This window comes from Nyctereutes procyonoides, unplaced genomic scaffold, assembly GCF_905146905.1.
Source record: "Nyctereutes procyonoides isolate TBG_1078 unplaced genomic scaffold, NYPRO_anot_genome, whole genome shotgun sequence".
NCBI classification, from domain to species: Eukaryota; Metazoa; Chordata; class Mammalia; order Carnivora; family Canidae; genus Nyctereutes; species Nyctereutes procyonoides.
The window spans coordinates 33,984,715-34,010,356 of record NW_026575135.1 but is presented as its reverse complement, the minus strand read 5'-3'; the positions used below and the strand labels follow the sequence as shown (position 1 = coordinate 34,010,356).

The 25,642-nt window shown below is 38.3% G+C and overlaps 1 protein-coding gene across 2 annotated transcripts in view; it reads left to right on the top strand.

Moving 5' to 3' along the window:
- The window catches only part of FOCAD (focadhesin), a 312,624-nt gene that overhangs the window by 30,605 nt on the left and 256,377 nt on the right, over positions 1 to 25,642 (top strand). For both annotated transcript variants that reach the window (XM_055301666.1, XM_055301665.1), the window contains exons 2-4: positions 2,730 to 2,818; positions 5,639 to 5,713; positions 7,912 to 8,066. In XM_055301666.1, the coding sequence (XP_055157641.1) occupies positions 2,762 to 2,818; positions 5,639 to 5,713; positions 7,912 to 8,066 (287 nt within the window). In that variant the 5' untranslated portion in view covers positions 2,730 to 2,761. The remainder of the gene's footprint in view (positions 1 to 2,729; positions 2,819 to 5,638; positions 5,714 to 7,911; positions 8,067 to 25,642) is intronic.

Sequence of the window (25,642 nt, the reverse complement as noted above, 5' to 3'; positions counted from 1 at the left end):
CACTTGATAGATACATTAGTCCTTCTGGTGACCTACAGGGCTTTTCATGGTCTGACTTTCTCACTGACTTTTTGATTTCCCATTCTCTTCTTCCTCATCCACTCCTGATTCCTTTCTTTGCTTTTCTAACCCCAGCCTTAAGGACTTGATGAACTTTGGGCTTTTGCACTCACTGTTAACCATGCCTGTGATAATTCCCCACATATCTGGTAGGGCTAACTCACCAGATGTCATCTTCTCTAGAAGGGATTGACCCTGGCTGCTGTATTTAAAATAGAAAGTGTTTCTGTAATACTCAACTCCATGAGTATAGGGACTTTTGTCTCTCCTGTTCCCTGAGGTTGCCTAAGCATCTGGAGCAGTATGTAACACCAAATAGACAGCTAATAAGTATTTGAATGAATGAATGAATGAAAATTCATAGTGCCAATATGTTCCCTACAAAGTCCTTCTTTTGCTCTCGTGGAAATCTCTTCATCCTAGGTTTCCCGGGGATACACTTTGGGAAATTGTTTTATGATATTTTACGGATTTCCAAAGAGCAAAAAATTATTCCAAGAAGGAGGAGATGGACACATCTGGGAAGTTGAAGAAATTATGACAGGTGTAAACTAATGAGTAGATTTTAATAGGGGATATAATTTGTAATCTTGGAACAAGCTGTTTCAGTGCTGTGAAATGTCAAGTTCGAGGGAATAAAGTTGGCCCTGGATATTGGAGAAGAAGGCTAGGATATAGGATACATTCAGAAAGTTCAGCTTTGGGGGAAGAGGAGGAAAGTAGTAGAGTCAAGCGTTCAACACAAGGCACCTCCATTTGTGAGACCAGGAGAGCTTGGTTTTGTGACTTATTTTTATAAGGTAACCTGGACTATCTGGAATTAAAAAAAAAAAAAATTTTTTTTAAAGTAGGCTCCTCGCCAGCAAGAGCTTGAACTCATGACCCTGAAATCAAGACTTGAGCTGAGCTCAAAAGTCAGGTGCTTAACCAACTGAGCTACCCAGGCACCCCTGGAACATCTTATTTTTCAAAGTAGTGTAATTTGGTGGGTTCATTGCTGTATGGACTGGATATGTTGAGATCCTTAGGAAATCCTCTTAGAACTGGAGACTTCTCTTTACCACCTTGTTCTCCTACATCCTTTTTGTATACTTGAAAAGATTTTCTTTTCTTTTCTTTTTTTTTCTTTCTTTCTTTCTTTCTTTCTTTCTTTCTTTCTTTCTTTCTTTCTTTCTTTCTTTCTTTCTTTCTTCCTTCCTTCCTTCCTTCCTTCCTTCCTTCCTTCCTTCCTTTCTTTCTTTCTTTCTTCCTTCCTTCCTTCCTTCCTTCCTTCCTTCCTTCCTTCTTTCTCTTTCTTCCTTCCTTTCTTTTTTCTTTCTTTCTTTCTTTCTTTCTTTCTTTCTTTCTTTCTTTCTTTCTTCTTTCTTTCTTTCTTTTTCTTTTCTTTTCTTTTCTTTTCTTTTCTTTTCTTTTCTTTTCTTTTCTTTTCTTTTCTTTTCTTTTCTTTTCTTTTCTTTTCTTTTCTTTTCTTTTTTTTCTTCTTTCTTTCCCAGTAGGAATGAGAGGTGTGATGTATATATTACATACATTACACCAGGGGATCCCTGGGTGGTGCAGCGGTTTGGCGCCTGCCTTTGGCCCAGGGCACGATCCTGGAGACCCGGGATCGAATCCCACATCGGGCTCCCGGTGCACGGAGCCTGCTTTTCCCTCTGCCTGTGTCTCTGCCTCTCTCTCTCTCTGTGTGTGTGTGTGTGTGTGTGTGTGTGTGACTATCATATATAAATAAAAATTAAAAAAAATTTAAAAGTTGGTGCTAATTGCTTGCTTTTTTTTTTAAATTTTATTTATTTATTCATAGAAACAGAGAGAGAGGCAGAGACACAGGCAGAGGGAGAGGGAGAAGCAGGCTCCATGCAGGAAGCCCGATGTGGGACTTGATCCCAGGTCTCCAGGATCACACCCCAGGCTGTAGGTGGCACCAAACCACTGCACCACCAGGGCTGCCCAATTGCTTGCTCTTTTAGCAGATGAGCAATCTGTTTCAATGTGTGAGTTTCTAGGTCATTTTTATACTTCCTGAAAAAAGCTCACCTAGGCTTTACACTTGTTACCAGCAGTTGGATGAGTACTTATATGAAAGCTTGCATCAAACTGTTGTATAGTTTAAGCAATTTTGTAAAAATTTGATTCTTTTTGCCTTAGAAGTTTTGATCTATGAAAGAGTTTCTATTTTTTTGAATAAAGATTTTATTTATTTATTAGAGAGAGAGAACAGAGGGAGAGGGAGGGAGAGCAGACTCCTTGCTGAGCAGAGAGCCAGATGTGGGGCTCCATCCCAGGATCCTGAGATCAAGACCTGAGCTGAAGGCAGATACTTAACTGGCTGAGCCACCCAGGTGCCCCAAGACTTTCTATTTCAAACATGTGGTTGAACTTTTAAAATCATGTTATTTAGGTTTGAGCTTTTGGATTTTTGGGGGGTTTCAATAGTGTGAATTAATCTGTTCTAGGATTTACTCTAATGGAAAAAACCAAGAGTGGTTGAGCATTGTAGTTTATTTATCAGTCATGGCATTTGTGGGCTAGAGTGGTTGCAATTACACTGTAGAGCCCTATGCTTTATTTCCATTGTTGTCTTTAAAATGAATTACTTTCATGTTATTTGAGGAATAATTGGTTTGAACTCCTTTTCCAGACTAACAAATATTCTTTTGTTTTGATTACAGAGTCTCCATGTATATATTTAAGAGAAGCAAAAATGTCAGATGATATCAGGAAAAGGTTTGAATTTCCAAATTCTCTTATCCAATCACAGGTAATTTTTACTTATTTAATTATTTTTGCTTTCTGGTAACAAATGAACTTTACATTTTTAACATATTTTATTCTATATGTAGAATTCTGTATATATCTCACTTCATTAACTTTTATGTAAGTTAACTTGAAAATTTATATTCAAGGGGCACCCAGCTGGCTCAGGCAGTGGAGCATGTGACGCTGGGTGTTGAGATTACTTTAAAAAAATAAAATTAAAATGTATTTGTGACATAGGAAAGTGAATATTTGAAATTGACCAATCTCAGCATCTATTTGTATCATACTTTTCTTCTTAACATAATAAAACCTTGCTTAACTATGATTCCCCTAGATCTGTGTTTTTTTTTAAGTCTATAATTAAGTGTTGGGAATAGAAATAAATGGTTATACATCTACAGAGTATGAGAGATTGATATTTAAAATGGTATCTTTTACCCCTGTACAACTATTAAGAATACGAAATTTTGACCATAATAACAAACATTCAGTAAGTAAAATATCCTGGATGAAAGAATTTGATGTGTCTACTAACACAGTCAGGGGCTGGTGATAATTTATCTTAGAGAGCTTTTCAATTATTAGGATTCAAAAAGTGGTTAGTGGTGAGCCTTCCACTAATGAGAAGCATTCTGGTTAGTCAAGGTACCATAATAGCTTACTGTCTTTTCTTGTGCGAGTGAAGCCAGGGGACCAGCAGGAGCCAGCCCGAAGACTGAACGACTTACAGCGTCTTGGATGCTTGCAGCTGTTTACTCCAGAGATGCCTGCTGTGGGAATTGACTTAGCTGGGTAGTGGGGAACCCTTCCATGAGGAGTAGAACACTCCTTATGCAAGATTCCCTTCTACCTGACTGGGTTGGAGTCCTATCCTGTGCGGCACAGGTCCTTACCATAAAGAGAAAGATGAAGACTTGGAAGATACACCGTCCACAGTTTTTATTTTTCTGTGCCTGGAGTCCCTTCATTAGCATAGATAACCAAGCAATGTCTATGTGTGTTATTGTTGAATTAAGTGAGAAGTGTACATGTATTTTTTTTCATGGATGATGTCTCCTTAAACTCTTCTATTATGGAAAATTTAAGTAGCAACAGAGGGTCATTTACCCTTAGATTTTGTGCTTTAAAATCAAGGTAGCCTATATTCTCTGATTTGTTAGAAAAAAAAAACATGGAAAGGCAAACCGGAGAAGTTGGACCTAGTGGACCGTTGGAGGGATGTTGGTCAGTAAGCTGATCTTCCTCTAGTCTTTTTTTCTAAATAGGAACGGGAACTTTTTTGAAAAAAATTTTAATTTATTTTTGTCCCTGTTGTGTTTCATACTAGTTTTATGTGGTTCTTGCAATTGTGCCCTGTTTTCTGTGAATACTTCTTATTCTGTAACCGCTGCTTAGTGTTAGCACCATATTTCATTGATTCACACACCTTTTTTTCACATTTTAACATCTTTGAAATTGGGTTGCATCTAGTACACAATTGCACAATTGTGAACTTGGCCATGACGTTTGGAAGGAACTCTTTCATTAATATAAAATCAAAATTCTGAATTATCGTGTGCATTATATAACATCAATTAGTTGGCAGCCTTTCTTCCTTAGTTGTATGTAAAATAAGAGTGCATCTTGAAGTTGATGTCCAGTTATATTCAATGAAATATGGTATATTTTGTAAACAAGTACTAGAACTGTTCACTGGTCTTCAATTCTTGTTACTATTCCTTTAACTAGGAGGTAAGAGACAGTTAATTGATCTAAACTTTTTATTCTGTAAATGAGTGATTTATATTACAAAACTGAGATCATCAAGCATTGAGGTCTTCTATCTAAATTTCCCATGTGTGAAATACGAAAAGAAACAAAGAAGGGGGGGGGGTGTAGCGTTTTTTGGTGAGCTTTTCTGGAGACTACAAGACAGGGATTCACAGATGTATCCTGCATTGGTCCAAATACGAGATCAACACTTGGTACAGTTGGAAAGTTCTTTCCAGCCCATACGCAGGATGGCTGTCACTGTTGCTAGCCTATAGTTCTAAGACACCACAGCAGTGCTGGGTAGTGGTGAAGAACCAAGAGAATGGAGTTGAGGTGGTAGGAAAGAATGGTATTTATGTGTTTATGTCATCAACACACCTCTCTAAGAGTCCTTAGATTTAATTTTGGTCTTTTTGCCCAAAGCAGGGTATGGGAAAATTTTAGAGATTGATGAGACCAAAAGCTTATGAAAGAGTTAAAAGCCTATGAGAGAATAATAAATTAAATCCTAGAGCCTAAGCGAGAGAGAATGGTTGTGGTAGGGGGAGACCTCTTGGTTCAGATCTGTATGAGTCATGGTCATAAAGATAGGGATGAGTTTTCTCCATCTTCATTAAGGGCATGATGAAGCATGATAGATTTCATTTAGATGCAAAAATGATTTTAAAAGCTGTGGAGTTTCTTATTTGTCTCGTGGTTTAATGGATGAAGCAGTCTCACATTATTTTCTAATACTAACTGACAGCAATTTGAACTGAAAATCTGGCTATTTTCTTAACATGGATGAACTAGTTTGCTTATTGGGATAAAAATGCTTACTTTGAGCATTGTTATGAAGCTAAGAAGTTATATGTACGTAGAATGCCTAATTCAGTGCCTTCCACAGAGCATACTCTCCAATGAATGGGAATTTTATTACTAGTTGACTGCCTGGCACACTGATACTCCTATCACCTAGTGGTTTTTGTTTCATATCAACTATTACTGACATGCGTTACCTTCAAATGTGCTAATTGGAGAGAACTTCTGATCCCATGTATTTACTGACTTTTTTTTTTTTTTTTTTAAGGCTGTGGGTCATCTTATTGCTGCAGTTCTAAAGGAAAATGGTTTTTCAGAAAAGATCCACCAATCCACAAACCAGGTCTGTATTCAACTTTGTGCTTGACTTCTATTCAGATACTGATGCCAGTAGCACATAGACACTTTTTTTGTTTCAGGTCACTGCAGAAATGATTCTGAACTGGGTTTGTTTGTTTGGTTTGTGATGTTATTCTTCCAAATTCTTTACAGTTTTATTTTATTTTATTTATTTTTAAAAGATTTATTTATTTTTTATTCTTGAGAGACACAGAGAGAGGCAGAGACTTATGTTGGTACTTGCAGCTGAAGGAAAATTTGTGTACCACGCAGAGGATAGTGCTAAGAGATGAGTGCTAAGAGTTGAAGCAGTGCTCAGCTTACTGAGATATAGACCACTGGGTTTGGGTCAATTAGTGTTGTATATTTTGACCTGATGATTGGAAACTCCACTTATGTAGGTGCTCTCAGGTAAACTCTGGAGAATATAGATGATGGAAATAAGAATTTTTTTTTCATAACAGAAATAATTAATTTCCCTTCTCACATTGCTTTTGATTAGCTGCTCCAAGTTACATCTCTTTACAGCTTTGGCTGCCGTGTTGAAATAAGAGTAGAGGCAAACTTCACTAATTGGCATTTATCTGGTATTCGTATATAGTCTTCTAAATCAGGTTTTCTGAGAACGCTGATTTTAATCCTGCTTTAATCACATTATGTACTCTGAGATGATCTAGTGGTTTTACTTAAACTGCCAGGATTTATTGAATGTGTCAAATCCCTCTGACTGTTTTCTCTTCTATTAATACATGAATGCTTACTTCCATGAGAGCACAGTAATGCCTGAGGCAATGTTTTTTTATTCATTTATTTCGTTTTTCTGGCTTATCACGGGGTAATGACATTTAGAACCCTCTGATATTGGCCATACAGGTGAATAAAATTTTCTTCTGAATAAAAGAACTAGAATATAAATATTTCTTTCCTGCAGTGACTGTTAACTGTATTGTTCTGGTATAGTGGGATTGTAAGATTAGAAAGGCTCTCAGAGCCACCTACAGTGGGAAAGTGGGCACAATATGATGTTGATTTTATTCTTTTAGTTATTCTGTGGGAGCTGAGGCTCTCAATTTTTCTTCTCAAATTGTATATTTTTCTAATAACTTATGTCAGGAAGTGGGAAAAATAGCATCATGATGTGCTCTTTGAAACAACAACAACAACAACAACAAAAAGAAAAAAACCAAAAACCAAAACCAAAACCCAAACCGCATGTAAATCTAAATGGACTTACCCCCACAATTCATATACGGGTTTATCATTAGTTGTGAACCTCTGGTGGGGTGGCTCATGGCTTCTTGAGGAAGTTGGGAAAGCTAGAAGCTCTGCTTTTATAGGATTTTTGTGCCCTTCTGATGCTTTTCTATGGAAGATGACAGTTTCACAGTCTGAGGGGACAAAAAGTCAGTTTATTTTTTGACCAAAACAGTTTTCTGGGCTCTTGCTGGAAGCCATGGAACTGGTAGCTTGCTGGCATCCTGTTATATTTCACTGTCTTTCCTCAGGGGCCAGGGACATTGTAGGGGATGGTGGGATGCATGTAGGTGATAGAGTTTGGCAGGACAGCAGAGACATGTTTTGGAAAGGTTGTTGCATATAGAGCTTGAAGCATAGGCACGAGTTGGTGTTCAGCCTACACTTAACTGCTATGCTGATACTGATGGTATCTGGTTCAAGGACTTGGTTGGAGCATGGTGCTAGAGCCAAGTCTTAGTTTTGATCCCCTGTCAGTTTCGTTGGGTTGTTCCAACTCAAGTCATACCTCTGTCTGCAGCCAGCCTTATTTTATAGCCGAGACACCAGAGGAGCGAGAATTGTTGTATCAGAACACATCCATTACCTCTCTTGGAAGATTGACTTTCGTTTCTTTTTTTTTTTAATTTTTATTTATTTATGATAGTCACATAGAATGAGAGAGAGAGAGAGGCAGAGACACAGGCAGAGGGAGAAGCAGGCTCCATGCACCGGGAGCCCGACGTGGGATTCGATCCCGGGTCTCCAGGATCGCGCCCTGGGCCAAAGGCAGGCGCCAAACCGCTGCGCCACCCAGGGATCCCTGACTTTTGTTTCTCCAAATGATAGGACGAGAGCATCATCTGTGTAGGAAAGCTAGCCCACTGTGACACTTCCATGAATGGCTGGGGGTATGCCTTGCCTTTGCTTCTCATTGGAAGTGTCTTCTAATCACTGGTTTGATTTCAGACTCCAGCTTTGAACTTGCTGTGGGAGAAATGTTGCAGTGATAATGTGGTGGTTCAAACGGCCTGCTGTGAGGGTCTGGTGGCCCTTGTTGCTCAGGATCATGCAGAGTTCAGCTACGTGCTCAATGGGATACTCAACCTGATTCCCTCGACCAGGTATTCTTTCCTTCATGTCTGATCAGGAAAACACTTAAATTTTTAGAAAAAAAAAAGTCACTAATTTGCCATTAAAGGTCAACATTCACTTGACTTGCCAGTTGTTTTTCTTTTCCTTAAAATGTCATGCAGTGGATATTTCATATATGCTGATTTAAACTCTATAGTCTTGGAATTTGTGATCACTTGCTGTACTTAAGCTTCAAAACTGTGCTTAAATTTGTCATTGCTCTTTAAAAAAAAAAAAAAGATTTTATTTATTTATTCATGAGAGGCACAGAGAGAGAGAGAGGCAGAGACATAGGCAGAGGGAGAAGCACGCTCCCTGCAAGAAGTCCTATGTGGGACTCCATCCCAGGACCCCGGAATCATGACCTAAAGGCAAAGGCAGGTGCTCAACCACTGAGTCACTCAGCACCCCAAAATGTTAGGTTTTAATGTGTCTCTCTTTTAACTTACTTGTTGATCTTAAGCAGGCCATGTAGATTTTGCCTTATGGCTTTTTTCATATGCAGGTAATGGTATTTGTTTCCCACTAAATAGTTTTCAAATGCCTTAAAATTCATAAATATAAAATCTACTTGCATTGTATGGTTGTTTGTACTGTTTATATTCAAAAGTAAGTATCAGCAGCTAAGGGGCCTGGGAAATGTCTCTGTCTATGGAAGGAATAATTAGGGCAGGTTAGGTTATACTTTTTTTCTGTTTGTTTGATACGTAAGATTTTATTTTTAAGTAATTTCTACACCTACCATGGCACTCGAACTTAAAACCCAGAGATCAAGAGTTGCATGCTCTACCAAATGAACCAGCCAGGCATCCCACATTATAATTTTGATTCCAAAAGCTTATGTTAGAAAATTATGCCGGTGTGAGATGTCCTTTCCACATCAGTGTAAGTCTGTCCTTACTGTTGTAAACTGAAAAGCATAAGCTTTGCTGATAGTGGATCAGCATGTCATCTGTATATATTATAATTTTTCAGTAATCTTAGATTTTTTAAAATTTAAAAGTGTATTTTTTAGGATGCCTAGATGGCTCAGTCAGTTAAGCGTCTTACTCTTGATTTCAGCTCAGGTCATGATCGCAGGTTGGTGAGATCGAGCTCTGTCTCAGGCTCCATACTCAGCTTAAGATCCTCTTTCTTCCTCTGCTCCTCTCCTCCCACATTTAAAAACAAAAATTTATTTTTTAAATAAGCAACACAGTCACCTAGAAAAAATCCAAAAGGGTATAAGGCAAGGTGTCTATCTTACCCCTATATTTCAGGTTTTCTCCTTAGAGACAAAACTCTTACCAGATCTTATTACCTTTTTAAAGATGTATGCACATATAACTGACAATTCATGTGTATATATTTTTCCTTAAGAAAAAGCCAAAATTAATAGCCTTACTGTGCATAGTATTTTTCATTTTTCAGTGAAAAAATGTATCTTAGAGACCATTCTTTAAAAAAAATAAAGTGCTTCCTAAATGTTTTGAACTGCATACAGTTCCATTGTTTGAATATACCATAATTTACCAATTCCCTATTGTTTTCATTTTTTTTTTTCCAATTAGAGGTAGTGCCATTAGTTTTCAAGGGTCTTTGGAAACATGGTCAAGACATAGAAGAAAGCCTTGTATTTTCTAGTAAACATATATAGGAATTAAAAAAAATTTTTTTTGAAGATTTTATTTATTTGAGAGAGAGAGAGAGAGAGAGAGAGAGAGAGAGAGAGAATGAGTGGTGGGAAGGAGCATAGGGAGGGGACAAACAGACTCCCCACTGAACAGACCCTGAGATCATAACCTGAGCCAAAGGCAGCTGCTTAACCAATGGAGCCACCCAGTACCCCTCATATATAGAAATTTTAACAATTGGTGGATCCTGGGGGCAATTTTTTTTTTAATTTCCTTTCTGAAAATGTTCTTGTCTAATGTTAAGCCACAGGGAGATGTACATTGGGTAGATGTTGAAGCTAACCAGTTTAATTTTTGAATCAGTTTGATGATGAAATGTGTTATATAAGGGCTATGTTTTCTTTATTTTTGCCAGTAGAGATAATAATGATTTGTGAAGAATTTTTTTCATTTGCATTATTTCAAGTAGCAGAGCTTTGTGGTTTGCAATGATTATAAAGATTATACTTTGCATTGTTTATGTCTTTAAAAAAAACAGAATGAGAAGCAAATTTAAGAAATTAAATTTAATTTAATTAAAAACAGGAGACCCAACCAACCTTCTTCTTCAATGCTGTTCAGGGAATTTTCTGACACAGAAAACCATCTTTTTACCATGCAAGTATAAGCAAAAAGAAAACTGGGACACCAGTACTTATATGGCACAAAATAGACTTTAAAACAAAGTCTATAACAAGAAACAAAGAAGGACACTATATAATGATAAAGAAGACGATCCAACAGGAGGATATAACAATTGTACATATTTATGCACCCAACATGGGAGCACCTAAATATATAAAGCAACTATTGATAAAGTAAGAAAACAGTAATACAATAATAGTAGAAGACTGTGACACCCCACTTACATCAATGGACAGATCATCCAAACAGAAAATCAACAAGGAAACAGTGGTTTTGAATGACACATTGGACCAGATGGATCTAACGGGTAAATCCAGAACATTCCATCCAAAAACAGTGCAATACACATTTCTTTTCAAGGGCATGTAGAACATTCTCCTGACTAGATTACATGTTAGGCCATAAAACACATCTCCATAAACTCAAAAAGATTGAAATCATATCCGGCATCTTTTCTGACCACAACAGTATAAAACTGGAAATAAAAATGAAACAAACATACGGAAAAACACCCTCCCCCCCATACCATCTTCATCCTTGGGATATAAAAGCAGTAATGCCTTTGTCATTTCCCTGTGCTTCTTGCCTGAGACAGTTTAGATCTTCAATTTCCAGCATTTAAATTTCTACTTGTCTCTGGATTTCTGTTCCTAAAAGAGAGATTTATCAGAATCTAGAGGCATCCTGGGAACAGAGCCACACAGTAATTGCTCAGCTTTGATGTAGAACAGTAATTCTGTAGTGTAATCTTTTTATTTTGCCTACCTGCTGGCACAGCATCCTTCAGGAACTGAGAGATTTAGAGAGGATGGGAGGGAGCCTAGTGAGAAGCAGCCTTCTATAGAAGAGAGATGTAGAGAATGTAGCTTCTGGAGCTTTCTCAGCATTGCAGGAAATGTTGAAAGGTGCAAGGAAAGATGGAAGGAAAACTCTGTGAGGTCATCTCCCCTAGCCTTATAACCTGCTTCCTGGCCCTTTGTAAATCTAGTCTATAAAATTCTCTTGGATCATGTATGGAAGGGTCCTCCCCCCCAATTCACCCTGCAATTTGAGAAACCTTGGTCTAGAGCCTGCTACATTGTATAGTCTAACTTTGCAAAAGACTTGACATTTGCAAAGCTCTGGTTGTCTAAACTTCAGGGAGTGGCTGGGAAAGTGTCTGGCTCTGTTTGAGAGACTGTTCCCTTCAAAGGAATAGTTTGATGTCTAAGAGTGTTTTCGGTTCAAAGCTGAGGCAACATGAAACAATTGTAAACTAGTTTTTATAGCTTCTGTAAACAAAGAAATGGATTTAAGAGGTCTAAAATGTTCTTTTAATCAGTAAGGAAATTTGGAAAAAAAAAATTATTCCCTAGGGAGGCTGAAGGACAGAAGGGGGACCGCAAAGGAAACACAGTAAGGAAATCATTATCACCAGTTAAATGTGAATTTTGAAATTAAACAAACTGAAATTAAAGTGAATGCTACATGGTAGCTTGTACTTTACTTGTCTCTTAAGGAACTGCTTGTTTTAAGTTTAGATGGTTTTTGATTTTGTTTATTTTTGTTTTTACATTGAATGTATCCTGAGATAAAGATTCCCAAAGCAAGTTTTTCCATTTTTCTGTTCTTAGATTCTCCCCACCCCACCCCGTTAACTGCACTAGCTTCTAGAAAGCTCTTGCAGCCATTGTTACAGTTGCTTAGTAACGGGATTGTGCATAAAAACTGTACTCTCCTGTGGAACCAGGTATTCAGTTTTCGATATTGAGATGTCATGACAGCCTGTAATTTCAATTCAACTGCTTCTCCAGCTCCTTCCTTCTTTTAAAAAATGTGTTTGGGAGGATGGTTATGCACTAGATACACTAAGCTAGTCCTCTATGGGTGCGCCTTTTGTGCTTTTAAATAGGGGAGAGACCTGCAATTTATGTATTTGGGGAAAATAAAGTGTGTTAGGTGTGAGAGATTAAAGTCTGCTTTCTGAGATTCTTAAAGCACAGCTTACTTTGTATTTTTGTTTTATTTTTTAAAGATTTTATTTGCTTATTTTAGAGAGAGAGAGGGATAGGGAGCAGGAGCAAGGAGCGGGAGGGAGAGGGAGAGGGGAAGGGAGAAGCTTGCCCAGACTCCCTGCTGGGCTCCATCCCAGGACCCTGAGATCATGACCTGAGCCGAAACCAAGGGTTGGACGCTCAACTGGCTGAGCCACCCAGGTGCCCCACAAAGCCTACTTTTCAAACAGTAGTCCTGGCTAAAGCTGATGAATTCAGTGAGTCTTTGCTCATGGATTGATGAAGCTCCAAATTGGTTAAAAATGATCCTAAGAACTATTGGGAGCTAATATTTAAGGGTAATTTAGTGAGAAAAATTGTCTCGGGCAGCCCGTTTGGCTCGGTGGTTTAGCGCCGCCTTCAGCCCAGGGCCTGATCCTGGAGACCCGGGATCGAGTCCCACGTCGGGCTCCCTGCATGGAGCCTGCTTCTCCCTCTGCCTGTGTCTCTCATGAATAAATAAATAAAATCTTAAAAAAAAATTATTGTCTCTCAGGATCTTCTCTTACATTGCTGTTCCTTGGGAGACTTTAATTGTTTGGTTCTCTTATAGGCAACAGCTAGCAACTGAGGAGATAGTGTATTTATATCTTATATTATTGAGGCATTTCTGTACTATTTAGGTTCTCCGTTTTTATTTTATTTGACAGGAGATGAAGCATCAAGGAAAGATGCCTTCATGAGGTTTCTCCAAGATTTAAGGGGTGCAGACATAGCTTGGTTGGTTGCTTGCTTGCTTTCTATCCTTTTTTCTTCCTTCCTTCCTTCCTTCCTTCCTTCCTTCCTTCCTTCCTTCCTTCCTTCCTTCCTTCCTTCCTCCCTCCCTCCCTTCCTTCCTTCCTTCCTTCCTTCCTTCCTTCCTTCCTTCCTTCCTTCCTTCCAAGGTTTTATGTGACAGAGAGAGCACAAATAGGCAGATGGGCAGGGAGAGGGAGAAGCAGACTCCCCACTGAGCAGGGAACCCGATGAAGGGCTCAGTCCCACCACCTTGGGATCAAGACCTGAGCCGAAGGCAGACATTTAACCGACTGAGCCACCCAGGTCCCCAGTCATAGCGTGCTTTCATCTGTATTTCGGGGGTGGGGGTCAGTATTTTTCTTGAGTTTGAGATGGTTTCAGGTTTATATCTATGTGGGTATCATTGCTCATTTCACTCTTATCTGAGAGTGACAGAATCATTGGACCAAGTCTGTTTCCCCATCGTGTCTTCTAAATATTCCTGTGAGCTCTTTAGCTTGTTTCCAGATGTTCCCCTTTTCTTTTCTCCAATCTTTTTTCTTTCCCCCAAATCCCAGAACCTTGCTCAGCTTGCAGCTCATAACCAGAAAAGTGATTCCAGGCACTTTTTTTTTTTTTTTTTTTTTTTCTGTTTAGGACATTCTGCCCTATTTCTTTTCAAGTTCCTTGATCTCGTTGAAGGCTTTGTTTGTCACAGAATCTTCCATTGTAAAAGCCATGTGTTTGTGCTGAGATGTTTCTAGGTGATTTAGAAAAGCAACTACTGAAACACATGTTACTTTTATAGTGGGAAAAGGCTTCAGAAGAAATCAGGCTGTTTCTGGGGACTGAGAAGACAAATGAGGATGCAGAACTTCCCCAAGCAAAAAGTCAATAGCATTATATTTCTTGGATTTTTTTTTTAAGCATTATTTTTTGTCATTTATTGAAGCCTGGGTTCCCCAGAATTGTTTTTTATTTCCTTCCTTTCTTCCTGGTCTTCTTTGTCTGTCTCTCTTTTCTCATATAATTTTATAACAAATTTAGAAAATGATTTGATCATTAATCTGGTGTTTAACATTCTCTTATTTGCTGGTGACTTACTGTGCTTAAGGCTGACCAGTTGTCCTTTCTGGTGAAGAAAGGGACTTGGCCGCATTTGTACCATTTGTTGCCATCATACCCTGGGATGCCCCCTTCAGAGATAATTTGTGTCATTCTCTTCAACCCAGACCCTTGTAATTCTCATCCCTGGTCCAAAAATTAGTATGGGTACTTCCTTGTCCCTCATATTTAGAATATTTCAAAAGCAAGGAACTGAGCATTATTTGTGGTCTTTCCAAAAGGAGATTGAGCAGGGGCACCTGGGTGGTGCAGGCTGTTTGTTCAGTGTCTGCCTGCCTTCGGCTCAGGTCATGATCTCAGGTCCTGAGATCGAGCCTGACATCCGGCTCCCAGCTCTGTGAGGAGTCTGCTCCTACTCCCTTTGCCTCTCTTCCTGCTTGTGAGTGCTCTCTCTCTGTTAAATGAATGAAATCTTTTTTTTTTTTTTAAAGATTTCATTTATTCATTCCTGAGAGACATGGAGAGGGAGGCAGAGAGAGAGGCAGAGGGAGAAGCAGGCTCCTCGTAGGGGGCCCGTTGTGGGACTCGATCCTGGCACCGGGATCATGACGTGAGCCAAAGGCAGACACTCAACCACTGAGCCACCCAGGTGTCCCTAAATAAAAAATAAATCTTTAAAAAAAAAAAAAAGGAGACTGAGCATGTATGAGCAGTGTTTAGAGTTGTAATCCCATCAACCCCAAACAAAGGAAACCTGATGTGTGCTATTCATATGCACAATAGTAATTGTGTTATATTTATCTAGAGAAAAGCGGATTTTTGTGAGTGGCTTTAATTACTGTAGTTTATACAGCTTGACCAAAAATGTTTTCTTTTGTCTTATTTATTTCTTTGGAATACTCAACATCATTACTGACCCACCCTCCCTCTCATGATAAGATCTGGGTCTTGGCTCTTAGGCCCAGTGAAAATTGAAGTTCCTTGTTGCATTGCCTCTTGCCACTCTGCTTGTAGCACAGGCCTGAAGTTTCTGTCACTCTCACTTAGAGGATTCTTGAGTCAATTCAGCCTGTTTTGGCACCCACCCAGGGAAGAACTGTTCCAGCTGATCTTCACTGAAGGGCTTTGGCAGCAGGTTGCTGAGTGTGTTAGGACTCTGGGCTACAAGCTACAGAAACCCACTTGAACTAATTTGAGCATAAAAGGGTTGATTTTTTACTTTTTTTGGTAAAAGGGTGTCCCCTAGGACCTCAGAAAGGAACTGGATACGGACTGTGTTTCTCCCCTCTTGCCAAAGACTGTTTCTCTGCCTCTCATCTATAGGGCGCCACCTGCCCTGGGTCAGTACCTCTTACATGTAAGAGACGGCCAGACTGAGGTCGGCCACAGTTACAGATTTCCAAGGACCTGGGCGTATGAGATGTTCACTCTGGACCAGTTGGATCTGCCAGGGGCCATGTGTTAGTTTCCTCCGGCTGTTGCAACAAATGACCACACACTTGACTTAAAATAACAGAAATTTATTCTTTTACCATTCTGAAGGCTGGAAGTACCAAACCAAGGAGGCCACAGGATTGCTTCCTTCTGGAGTTTGGGACCATGCGTTCCATTTCTCTTTTAGCTTCTGGTGGCTGTTGCAACCTTGGGTGTTCCTCATTCCTCAGCTTGTGGCTGTATTAACTCTTGCCTCTTCAGGCCCTCCTCGTCTGTGTGTCTGTCTCTACTCTTCCTCCCCTTTCTCTTAGAAGCACACCAGTCATTGGGTTTAAGGCCCATCCTGGATGATCCTTAATTATATTTGCAGAGACCCTATTTCCAAATAAAGTCATGTTTCATGTGTACTAGGCAATAGGACTTAGATGTATCCTTCTGGGAGACACAATTTGACCCTTTCCAGCCTGTGTCTTCACCCTGTGGACCTATGTGTACTAGGTTCCTTGCACAGTAACCACACCAGTGGGGAAGGGGTGACAAGTCCTCAAACAGGAGACTGAAACACTTGTTTCCAAGGAGTCTTCTGCCTGGGGATTCAACTTGGAGGCAATCGGTAGCGGTCAGCCCCTCAGCTCAGCTGTAGCTTTGAACTATAATTGTGCTTAAGTGACTGATGCTATACCAGTGTTGTTCTGACAGAGACAGAGGGAGGAGACATTGAGTGGATAGAGAGTCATTGTCAAAGGTAACATAACTGTGTTCCTGTGATGGCAAGATGCCACCATGTTTTCCATTATCATCATTCTCTGGAATATTCTTTTTTTAATGATTTTATTTATTTATTTGGTGCCGGGGTGGGGGGGGGGAGAGAATCAGAGAATGAGTGGAGGGAGGGGCAAAGGACGAGGGAGAAGCAGACTCCCTGTGGAGCAGGAAGCCGGATGCAGAACTTGATCCCAGGACCCTAGGATCATGACCTGAACTGAAGGCAGATGCTTAACCAACTGAGCCACCCAGGTGCCATGGAGTGTTTTTTTGGAACTATATATTACCTCTCCAAACAGGAACAACCAGTGCCTTGGTTGCCAGGGGGATGAAGGGATGGAAACTAGCTTATAGTGTGACACAAAAAAATTTCCAAGAAAATTTTGGACAAAGTTCTTGTTAAAAAGAGTAACTTTTCCTATGACTTAAAACATTTTTATAGAGAATTTCAAAAGTAGGTAGAATGCTATTGTGAACCCTCATGTTCCTGACACTCATCCCTACAGCCACTAAACTATCTTGCTTCCTCCATCATCCACCTCCCTCCATGCTTGGAAGCAAATCCCAGACACTGTATAATTTCTTCTTTAGATATTTAACTGTATACTTGCTTTTAAAAAACAGTAGTAATGTCATTATACCTGGATGCATGTGTGTATAATTTTAAAAATGTATGGCCAGTGTTTAGATTTCTAATTGTCTCATTTTTTTTTAAATGATTTGTTTGAATGACCATCCAAATAAGAATTTGTTGTTATGTCTTTTACATCTTTTTAAATCTGGGATGGCCCCCTCCCATTCAGCCATCTCTGTCTCTGTCTCTCTTTTTTTGTATTTTGCTGAGTACCCTGTGGTATAAAGTATACCCTGTGGTATACTTTAACTTATTTCTTTGTATTTCCTGTAAAATGAAAGTTTGCTTTAGAAGTTTGATGAGATTTATGTTCAGTTTTTGTTGTTACTGGGAGGGATATTGGGGGAGGGGAGACTCCTCATAGATGGTAATGTGTTCCTTAGGAGGGAAATAATACCTGATTGTTTTTTTTTTTTTTTAAGGAAATGTTAGCTGTTGATGCTAAATGGTTAGATCCATTAATTCATTAGGACTTTTTTTATATTTTATTTATTAATTCATGAGAGAGAGAGAGAGGCAGAGACATAGGCAGAGGGAAAAGCAGGCTTCCTGCAAAAAGCCTGGTGTGGGACTCCATTCCAGATCCCCGGATCATGCCCTGAGCCAAAGGCAGATAGATGCTCAACCACTGAGCCACCCAGGCATCCCTATCATGCTAAATATTTATCTTTTACTTTACTTATTCTATCAGGAGTCTTAAGTTGGTTTTAGTGTTGTAATTACATGGATTAAGATGTATATATATAAAAAAAGCTTTAACAAAACCCGCCTATCTCCCTTCCCTCAATAGGGTTATTTTGTTGCTTGATAACACAACAGGTGTTATATTAGTTTTATTTTTCTTCATATTTTCTCATTTGCTACTTGTGCAATCCCTGAAAAAAGGACCTAGAACCAAAACTAGTAATATCATTCATATTTATTTAGTAAAAACTAAAATAACAAATTTTAATAATGAAGTTACCAGATACAATAATTTCAGTGTGCATATGTAAAATCATGTAATGGTAGAAACTAGAAATTACCTTCAGAGGTCACCTCTGTAGTCAAGCAAGGCAGTACCTTAGCTGTCTTCCATCTAGCTATCCATCTTTTAATTAACATATTTATTGACCACCTCCTATACCTGTGCTTGGTACTGTGATATCATGGTGAGGAAAGCAGACATAGTCGTTATACTCATGATGCTTTTGGAGACAGGGACTGCCGTGATCCATAGCTGCACAGTTATGTATTCAGTTATATTCAGACACAGTACACTGTGCTGGAAGTCCCTTTAGTATTGTCATGGAGCTCCAGAAAAGCTTTCCTAAGATGAGATTGAGGAATGAATAGAACTTATGTAGGCAAATAGAGGGTAGGCTTTTCCATTATAGGAAATACCATGTGCCAAGTCCTGGGTGGGAGGGAAGATGGCTTGTAGGAAGGCCTAGAAGAATGTCAAAAGCTGGGGCCCTTTGGTGGCTCAGTCAAGTAAGTGTCTTCAGCTCAGATCATGATCTCAGGGTCCTTGGATCCAGCCCCATTGGAGTCCTGTGTTGAGCCCCATGCTCAGCAGGGAGTCTGCTTGTCCCTCTGCCTCTCTCCCTGCTCCTACAGGTACTATCTGTCTGTCTGTCTCTCTCAAATAAATGAATAAAATCTTGACAAAAAAAAAAAAAAAGAATCTCAAATGTAAGGGAAGAGTGGTTTGAAATGAAGCTGGAAGGTAGGTATGGGCCAGACAATGCAGGTCACAATGGCTAATCTTGAGGATTTTATCCTGAGTGCTGAGCATAAATATTGAAGTATTCATCTAGTGGATACTAGGCGTTTCAAAAAGGCCACTCTGGCTGCGATATGCACAAAGTATTCAAAGTGTTGGGTTTTGGGTAGGCAGGTAGAGTGAATATAAGGAGATGAGTTTAGAGGCTATTGCTGTAGATCAGATGAAGGAAGATACCTGCTTGCTCTAGAGATGGAGGGAAATAGATGGATTTGTGAGATATAGAAGGGGTGAGTTTGGGCCACCTGAGTAGTGCAGTCAGTTAAGCTTCTGACTCTTGGTTTTGGCTTAGGTCATGTTCTCAGGGACATTAGATCGAGACAGAGCTGAGCTCTGTGCTCAGTGTGGAGTCTGCTTAGCAGTACTCTCTCTCTCTGCTCCTCCATCCCATGCTCTCTCTCTCTATCTCAAATAAATTAAAAAAAAAAAAGAAGAAGAAGGGGTGAAGCATTTGAGGTGGATTAAATATGAGGGTGTCTGAAAGGAGCATGTTAACGATGACTTCTTGATTTTTGAGTTGCCTAACAGGTAGATAGGGAACATTGAAAAAAAGTTTTGTGGGAAGAACATGAGTAGGTTTTACGAGTTGAATTTGATGCACAATTCCGACAGTGATGTGGGAATATCTAGTGATACATTATACTATGAATAAGTTAGTCATAATATGTAACCAGATCGTTTCTGTCCTGATGAAAGCCCTCACTTTGATTCGTTAAAGAACTCTTCTGTGTACTTTAAACACAGACAGCCTGCTTGTCTGAGGGCTAATTCTAATTCCTGAGAATGTTCCTCAGAAGTCTAAATCTTCATATTAACATGTTTTTGTGTCTGTGCCAAACTGTGGCTAACAATAGGTTCTAAATAAAAGATACTGTGGTTATTTCATAGTTTATTTAAATTTCTGCTCATGTTATCCATCTAGGAGATCAGATTTACTCTTTTATTTGTGTTCAACAAATCCTTCTTCACTGTGAGGTTATAAACCCCCCCCCCCCCTTTTTCACTAATAAAAAAATAAAAGTAGTGCATACATTTTTGAATGTTTTCACTCAGAGGTAGCTAAAGTAGTAAGGTACTCGGAGGTAGCTAAAGTAGTAAGCGGTAAAACTTGTCCTTTTTGGTCATTTCTCTCCTTTTTTAAAAATTCACTTTCTTTTTGGGCTCTGGTGAAAACTGCAAGTGGAGGACTCAGGGCTGGTACTATGTCTCAGAGGCTTCTTCAAATCTTTTAACTTGGTTTCTTCTAGAATATAGAAGGAGTTAGGGTGTGATGATCTGGAGTCAGGATCAGGCACATGGAGTCAGGGACCACCTAATTATAATGAAATTGAAGCCCCATTTCTAGACCTATAAAGACAGTATTTATAAGTATGTACACCCCAAGTGTTTTAAAATTGGATAATCTGGGGCACCTGGGTGGCTCAGTGTTGAGCATCTGCCTTTGGCTCAGGTCGTGATCCCGGGGTCCTGGGATTGAGTCCTGCATCAAGGTCCCCACAGGGATCCTGCTTCTCCTTCTGCCTATGTCTCTGCCTCTCTTTCTGTGTCTTTCATGAATAAATAGATAAAATCTTAAAAAAAAAATTGGATAATCCATTCATATGTATATTGTTCTAAAACTTGCATTTTTCACTTAACGGGTATTAGACACCTTTTCATACATCTATTTGCATTTTTGTTAACAGCTGTGGAGTACTCTTATGAATATATCATGTTTTATCTTTATTTTTAAAGATTTTTATTTATTTGAGACAGAGAGAGCACGGGTGCATGTGTGTACAAGACAGGGGAGCAGAAGGGGAGAGGGTGAAGAGCAGACTCCCTGCTGAGGAAGGAGCCCAAGGTGGGACTCCATCTCACAACTCTCAGATCATGACCTGAGCTGAAACCAAGAGTTGGATGCTTAGTGGACTTAGTCACCCAGGTGCCCTGAATGTATCATATTTTAAACACTTCTCTATTGACAAACATGTTTTTCTTCTTCATCTTTTAAGATAAGAAATGCAGTGTAAGACCTTCCTTTGGGTATGTAAGGGTATTTCTTTATGATGGGTTCTTAGAAGTGGTTTGTAGGAGAAAGGGTATGTACATTTAGAATTTTTTTATGGATTTAAACATTTATGGATACTGCCTATTTACTCTGCATACAAACTGAACAACTAATGGGGACACCTGGCTGGCTCAGTTGGGAAGACATACAACTTGATTTCAGGGTTGTGAGTTCAAGCTCCACATTGGGTGTAGAAATTACTTTAAAAAACAAAACAAAACAAAACAACAAGCACCTCAACCTGAAACTGCTTATTGCCCCATACACTCATCAACAGTGGATATTTCGAACCTTATTCTTCTGTGATTTGCATAACTATTCTTTGCTCATCTTGATATTATATGATTAGTCTTATTTTGTTGTTTTTCTTGTTTTTTTTTTGGATGCTAACGCTTTGTTGTATTATGTTGTTAAATATTTTGGTCTCTTGTCTTAATGTTCTTTCTACCTTGAAAACCCTCCCCACTAACTTTGCTAAAACTATCTGGAATTTTAGTCATAGTTTGTCTTTTCCTCTTGTTCTTTTTCACATTCTCCCCTTCCCCTCCAAATCCTATCCAAACAATTGCTTTAAACCTTATAGTCACATTTGAAAATGTTAAAGACTTGATAAGTTTTTTTGTATTCATTCTGACCAGTTTTTGTAGTCTATTTTGTCAGTTCTTTCTTATGCTTTATCTTTTTTCTTTCTTTTTTTTTTAAATAACGGCCTTATTGAGATATAATTTTCATAGTAGAAAATCATCCTTTGAAAGTGTATAACTCAGTGGTTTTGTGCAGTCATCACACATTATCTTGTAACTGGAGAACTTCTTTAAGAAGAATTTCAGTGTATTATGTCTGAAAGTATTTTTGTTTTCATATTTTACTCTTAGTTTTTTGGGGAGGGTTACACTTTAAGTTACATAAACCTTTCCCTTATAATTCCATATATATTTCTTCTTTCAGTGTTGCATGTGGGAGTTCTGATGCCAAATTAGAAATGATGTCAGTCTGATGGTCTTTGTTTTATAAATTTTATTTTATAAAATCTGAGAGTTTATAGGATTTTCCTTTTATCTTTGGGTTTGACAAATGTCAGCAATTATATTTTTCAGGAATCTTGCCTAGCACTTGGTAGCCTTTTTAATTTGAAGACACAGATTCAATGAAAAATTTTTCTATTCTGTCTTTGATTTTTGCTTCTTCTTCTTCTTCTTCTTTTTTTTTTATGATAGTCACAGAGAGAGAGAGAGAGAAAGAGGCAGAGACATAGGCAGAGAAGCAGGCTCCATGCACCCGGAGCCCGACGTGGTATTCGATCCCGGGTCTCCAGGATCGCGCCCTGGGCCAAAGGCAGGCGCCAAACCACTGCGCCACCCAGGGATCCCTGATTTTTGCTTCTCTAGTGGTTATGTTTTCTTCTATTTTACCATTTTGATTTTCAGTACTGAATTATTATTGTAACCTCTTCACAATCATACAGAATTCAAGAGAAATTTAGTTTTTTAAGAGCAGATCTCAAATGCAGTGTAGCAATGGCTTGAAAAACAAGAAAAATAGGGTTTTGTGAGGAGAGATGGAAAATAATAGGATTTAGGATAGGTTTGGATTTGTAGGTGGTTTTAGGCACATTCCAGTTTTGAGCATTGATGAACTCTGACTTTTGTGTTTGCGTAGCATCACCTGTAAAGAGGGAAAAGCATTATATAATCTTTATGATATAGTTGACATGTATTAGATTACCACATTTCTTGAAAAAATAGGTGATTTAATGACATATTTTTATTCTTATTTATACTTTATAACAACCCAAGAGATGGGCTTATTATCATGATTCTAGATTGTACAGATGAGAATGTTGTGGCTTCTAGGTGTTAAATGCCTCACCCAAAATTCCCTAGCTAATTAGAATTAAAGCAGGGGTTTAAATAAAAGTTAAGCTGAAATCATCCCTCTCAGCCCACTTGAGATAATAATAATTTAAGTAATTATTCGATTGAATTTAACCGCTATTTGCATGGATTTGCTATTTGATTGATGCCATCATTTTTCAAAACTTAAAATCTATTCATGCTACACTCTCACTTAAAATATAGTATGCTTACTTATTCACACAGTAAGATCTGGATCCATAAATAAGACCAAACATGACCTAACTTAATGGTTAGAAAACTGGAGTTTAGGGGCACTGGTTGGTTCAATTGGTAGAGCATGCAGCTCTTGATCTTGGGGTCATGAGTTCCAGCCCCATGTTGAGTGTAGAGATTGCTAAAAATAAATAAACTTAAAAAAAAAAAAAAAGAAAACTGGAGTTCATTTATTAGCCTCAGTAGTTCTGTGAATGAAATACAAATATGATGTATGTGTTTTTTTCTGGGATTCTATTGCTTTGATAAAGGAGTAGGTGACTGAAACTGATTAAAAATCATGTCTGTATGGAGGTTCCTCAAAAAATTAAAAATAGAATTACCATATGGCCAGTAATTCCACTACTGGGTATTTACTCAAAGAAAATGAAAACACTAGTTAGAAAAGATATATGCACCCCTATGTGTTTTTTTTTTTTTTAGATTTTATTTATTTATTCATAGAGACACACACAGAGAGAGAGAGGCAGAGACACAGGCAGAGGGAGAAGCAGGCTCCATGCAGGGAACCCAATGTGGGACTCGATCCCGGGTCTCCAGGATCACACCCCGGGCTGCAGGCGGTGCTAAACTGCTGCACCACCAGGGCTGCCCACCCCTAGTTTTTTACAGCATTATTTATAGTAGTCAAGATATAGATGCAGCTCAATTGTTTATTGATAGGTGAATGGATAAAGAATGTATGTTATATATACACAATGGAATTTTTTTTTTTTAAAGAATCTTTATTTTATTTTATTTTATTTATGATAGGCACACAGTGAGAGAGAGAGAGGCAGAGACACAGGCAGAGGGAGAAGCAGGCTGCATGCACTGGGAGCCCAACGTGGGATTCGATCCCGGGTTTCCAGGATCGCGCCCTGGGCCAAAGGCAGGCGCCAAACCCCTGCGCCACCCAGGGATCCCCACAATGGAATATTACTCATCCATAAAAAAGATTGAAATTCTGCCATTTGTAACAGCATGGATGGACCTAGAGGTCCACCATGCTAAGTGAGATAAGTCAGAGATAAGTCAGAGAAGGATAAATACCATATGATTTCACTTATGTGGAATTTAAGAAACAAAACAAATGAACAAAGAAAAATAGAGATAAACTAAAAAACAGACTCTTAAAATACAGAGAACAAACTGATGGTTGCCAGAGGAAGGGGGGTGGTGAGAGGATGAGTGAGATAAAGGGGATTAAGAGTACACTTGTCTTGATGAGCGCTGTGATGTGTACAGAATTGTTGAATCATTATATTGTATGCCTGAAACTAATATAACACTGTATGTTAATTATTCTTCAATAAAAAAAATCATAGGTCTGTTATCTGTTTTCTCTAAAATTCTAATCATATGAAAAGTAAATTATTAGATAAGGAAAGTTGAGTTACAAATGTGAGCCACATATATAATTCAAGATTTTTTCATAGTCACATTAATAGGTAAAAAGAAACAGGTGATGTTAATTTTAATTATATATATTGTGTGCCCCATGTACTGAGAATATTATTTCCATGTACGGTCAGTATAAAAAATTATGCATGTAATTTTTTTGTAATTCTTTTTTGTTTCTTAAGTCTTCAAAATCCATCGTGTATTTTACATTTATAGCACATCTCCATTTGGATTAGCCACATTACATGTGCTCCGTGTGGCTGTTGGCTACTGTATTGGATGGTTTGGGCAAATTTTATGTTAGTTGGAAGACCTTAAATGTCATAAAAGAGTAAATAACACCTCACATAATTTTTCCAAATGATAGCAATTAATTAAGTCCTAGTCTAAAAATAAAGTTAACAATGATTTGTAACTTACTATATTTTGGATAGTAAATGACATAATACATGTTAAGCACTTCGGGGAGTACTTCGTTTACAATGGATGCTCCATAAATATGAACAACCAGGATTTAAAAAAATAATTACTTTTTTTTTTAATTTAACAGGTGGTATTTTTTTATTTCTAAGATTTCTTTTTCATTCCCAGGAAGAATCTGATTTTAAAAGGGCAGGCTAGTTTGTGACAACATGGATGAAACTAGAAGACATTATGCTAAATAAAATAACCTAGACAGAGAAAAACAAATTCTGAATGGTAACATTTATATGTAGAATTAAAAAAAAAAAGAAAATCCAAACTCATAGAAACAGTAGAATGGTAGTTGCCAGTGGCTGGGTGGGAGAAATGGGGAGAGTTTGGTCAGAGGATACAAACTTCCAATTATAAGATGAGCAAGTTCTGAGGATCTTGTACAGCATGGTGACTATAGCTAACAATACGATATTGTATACTTGAAATTGGTGACAGTAGATTTTTAGCATTCTCACTGAAAAAAAAAAGAAATATGTGAGTTGATGGATGTGTTAATTATAAAGTGGTTGCCATAATTAATGTATGCATATATCGCATTATATACTTTAAACATACAATTGTATTTGTCAATTTTACCTCAATAAAGCAGGAAGAATTCCATGTCACAATTAAAAAAAAATTAACAATAATAAAAAAAGACAGGCTATTCACTTTGTTTCTTTTCTTTCTTTCTTCTTGTTCTTTTTTTTTTCTTTTTTTGATATATTATCCTCTTACCTCTTACAGAGAATAAAGAAAAAATTTAAGGTTTATTCCCCACTCCCATTAACTTTATTTTATTAAGGGTTATTTGTCTGAATGGTCCCCGGGCCCAGTT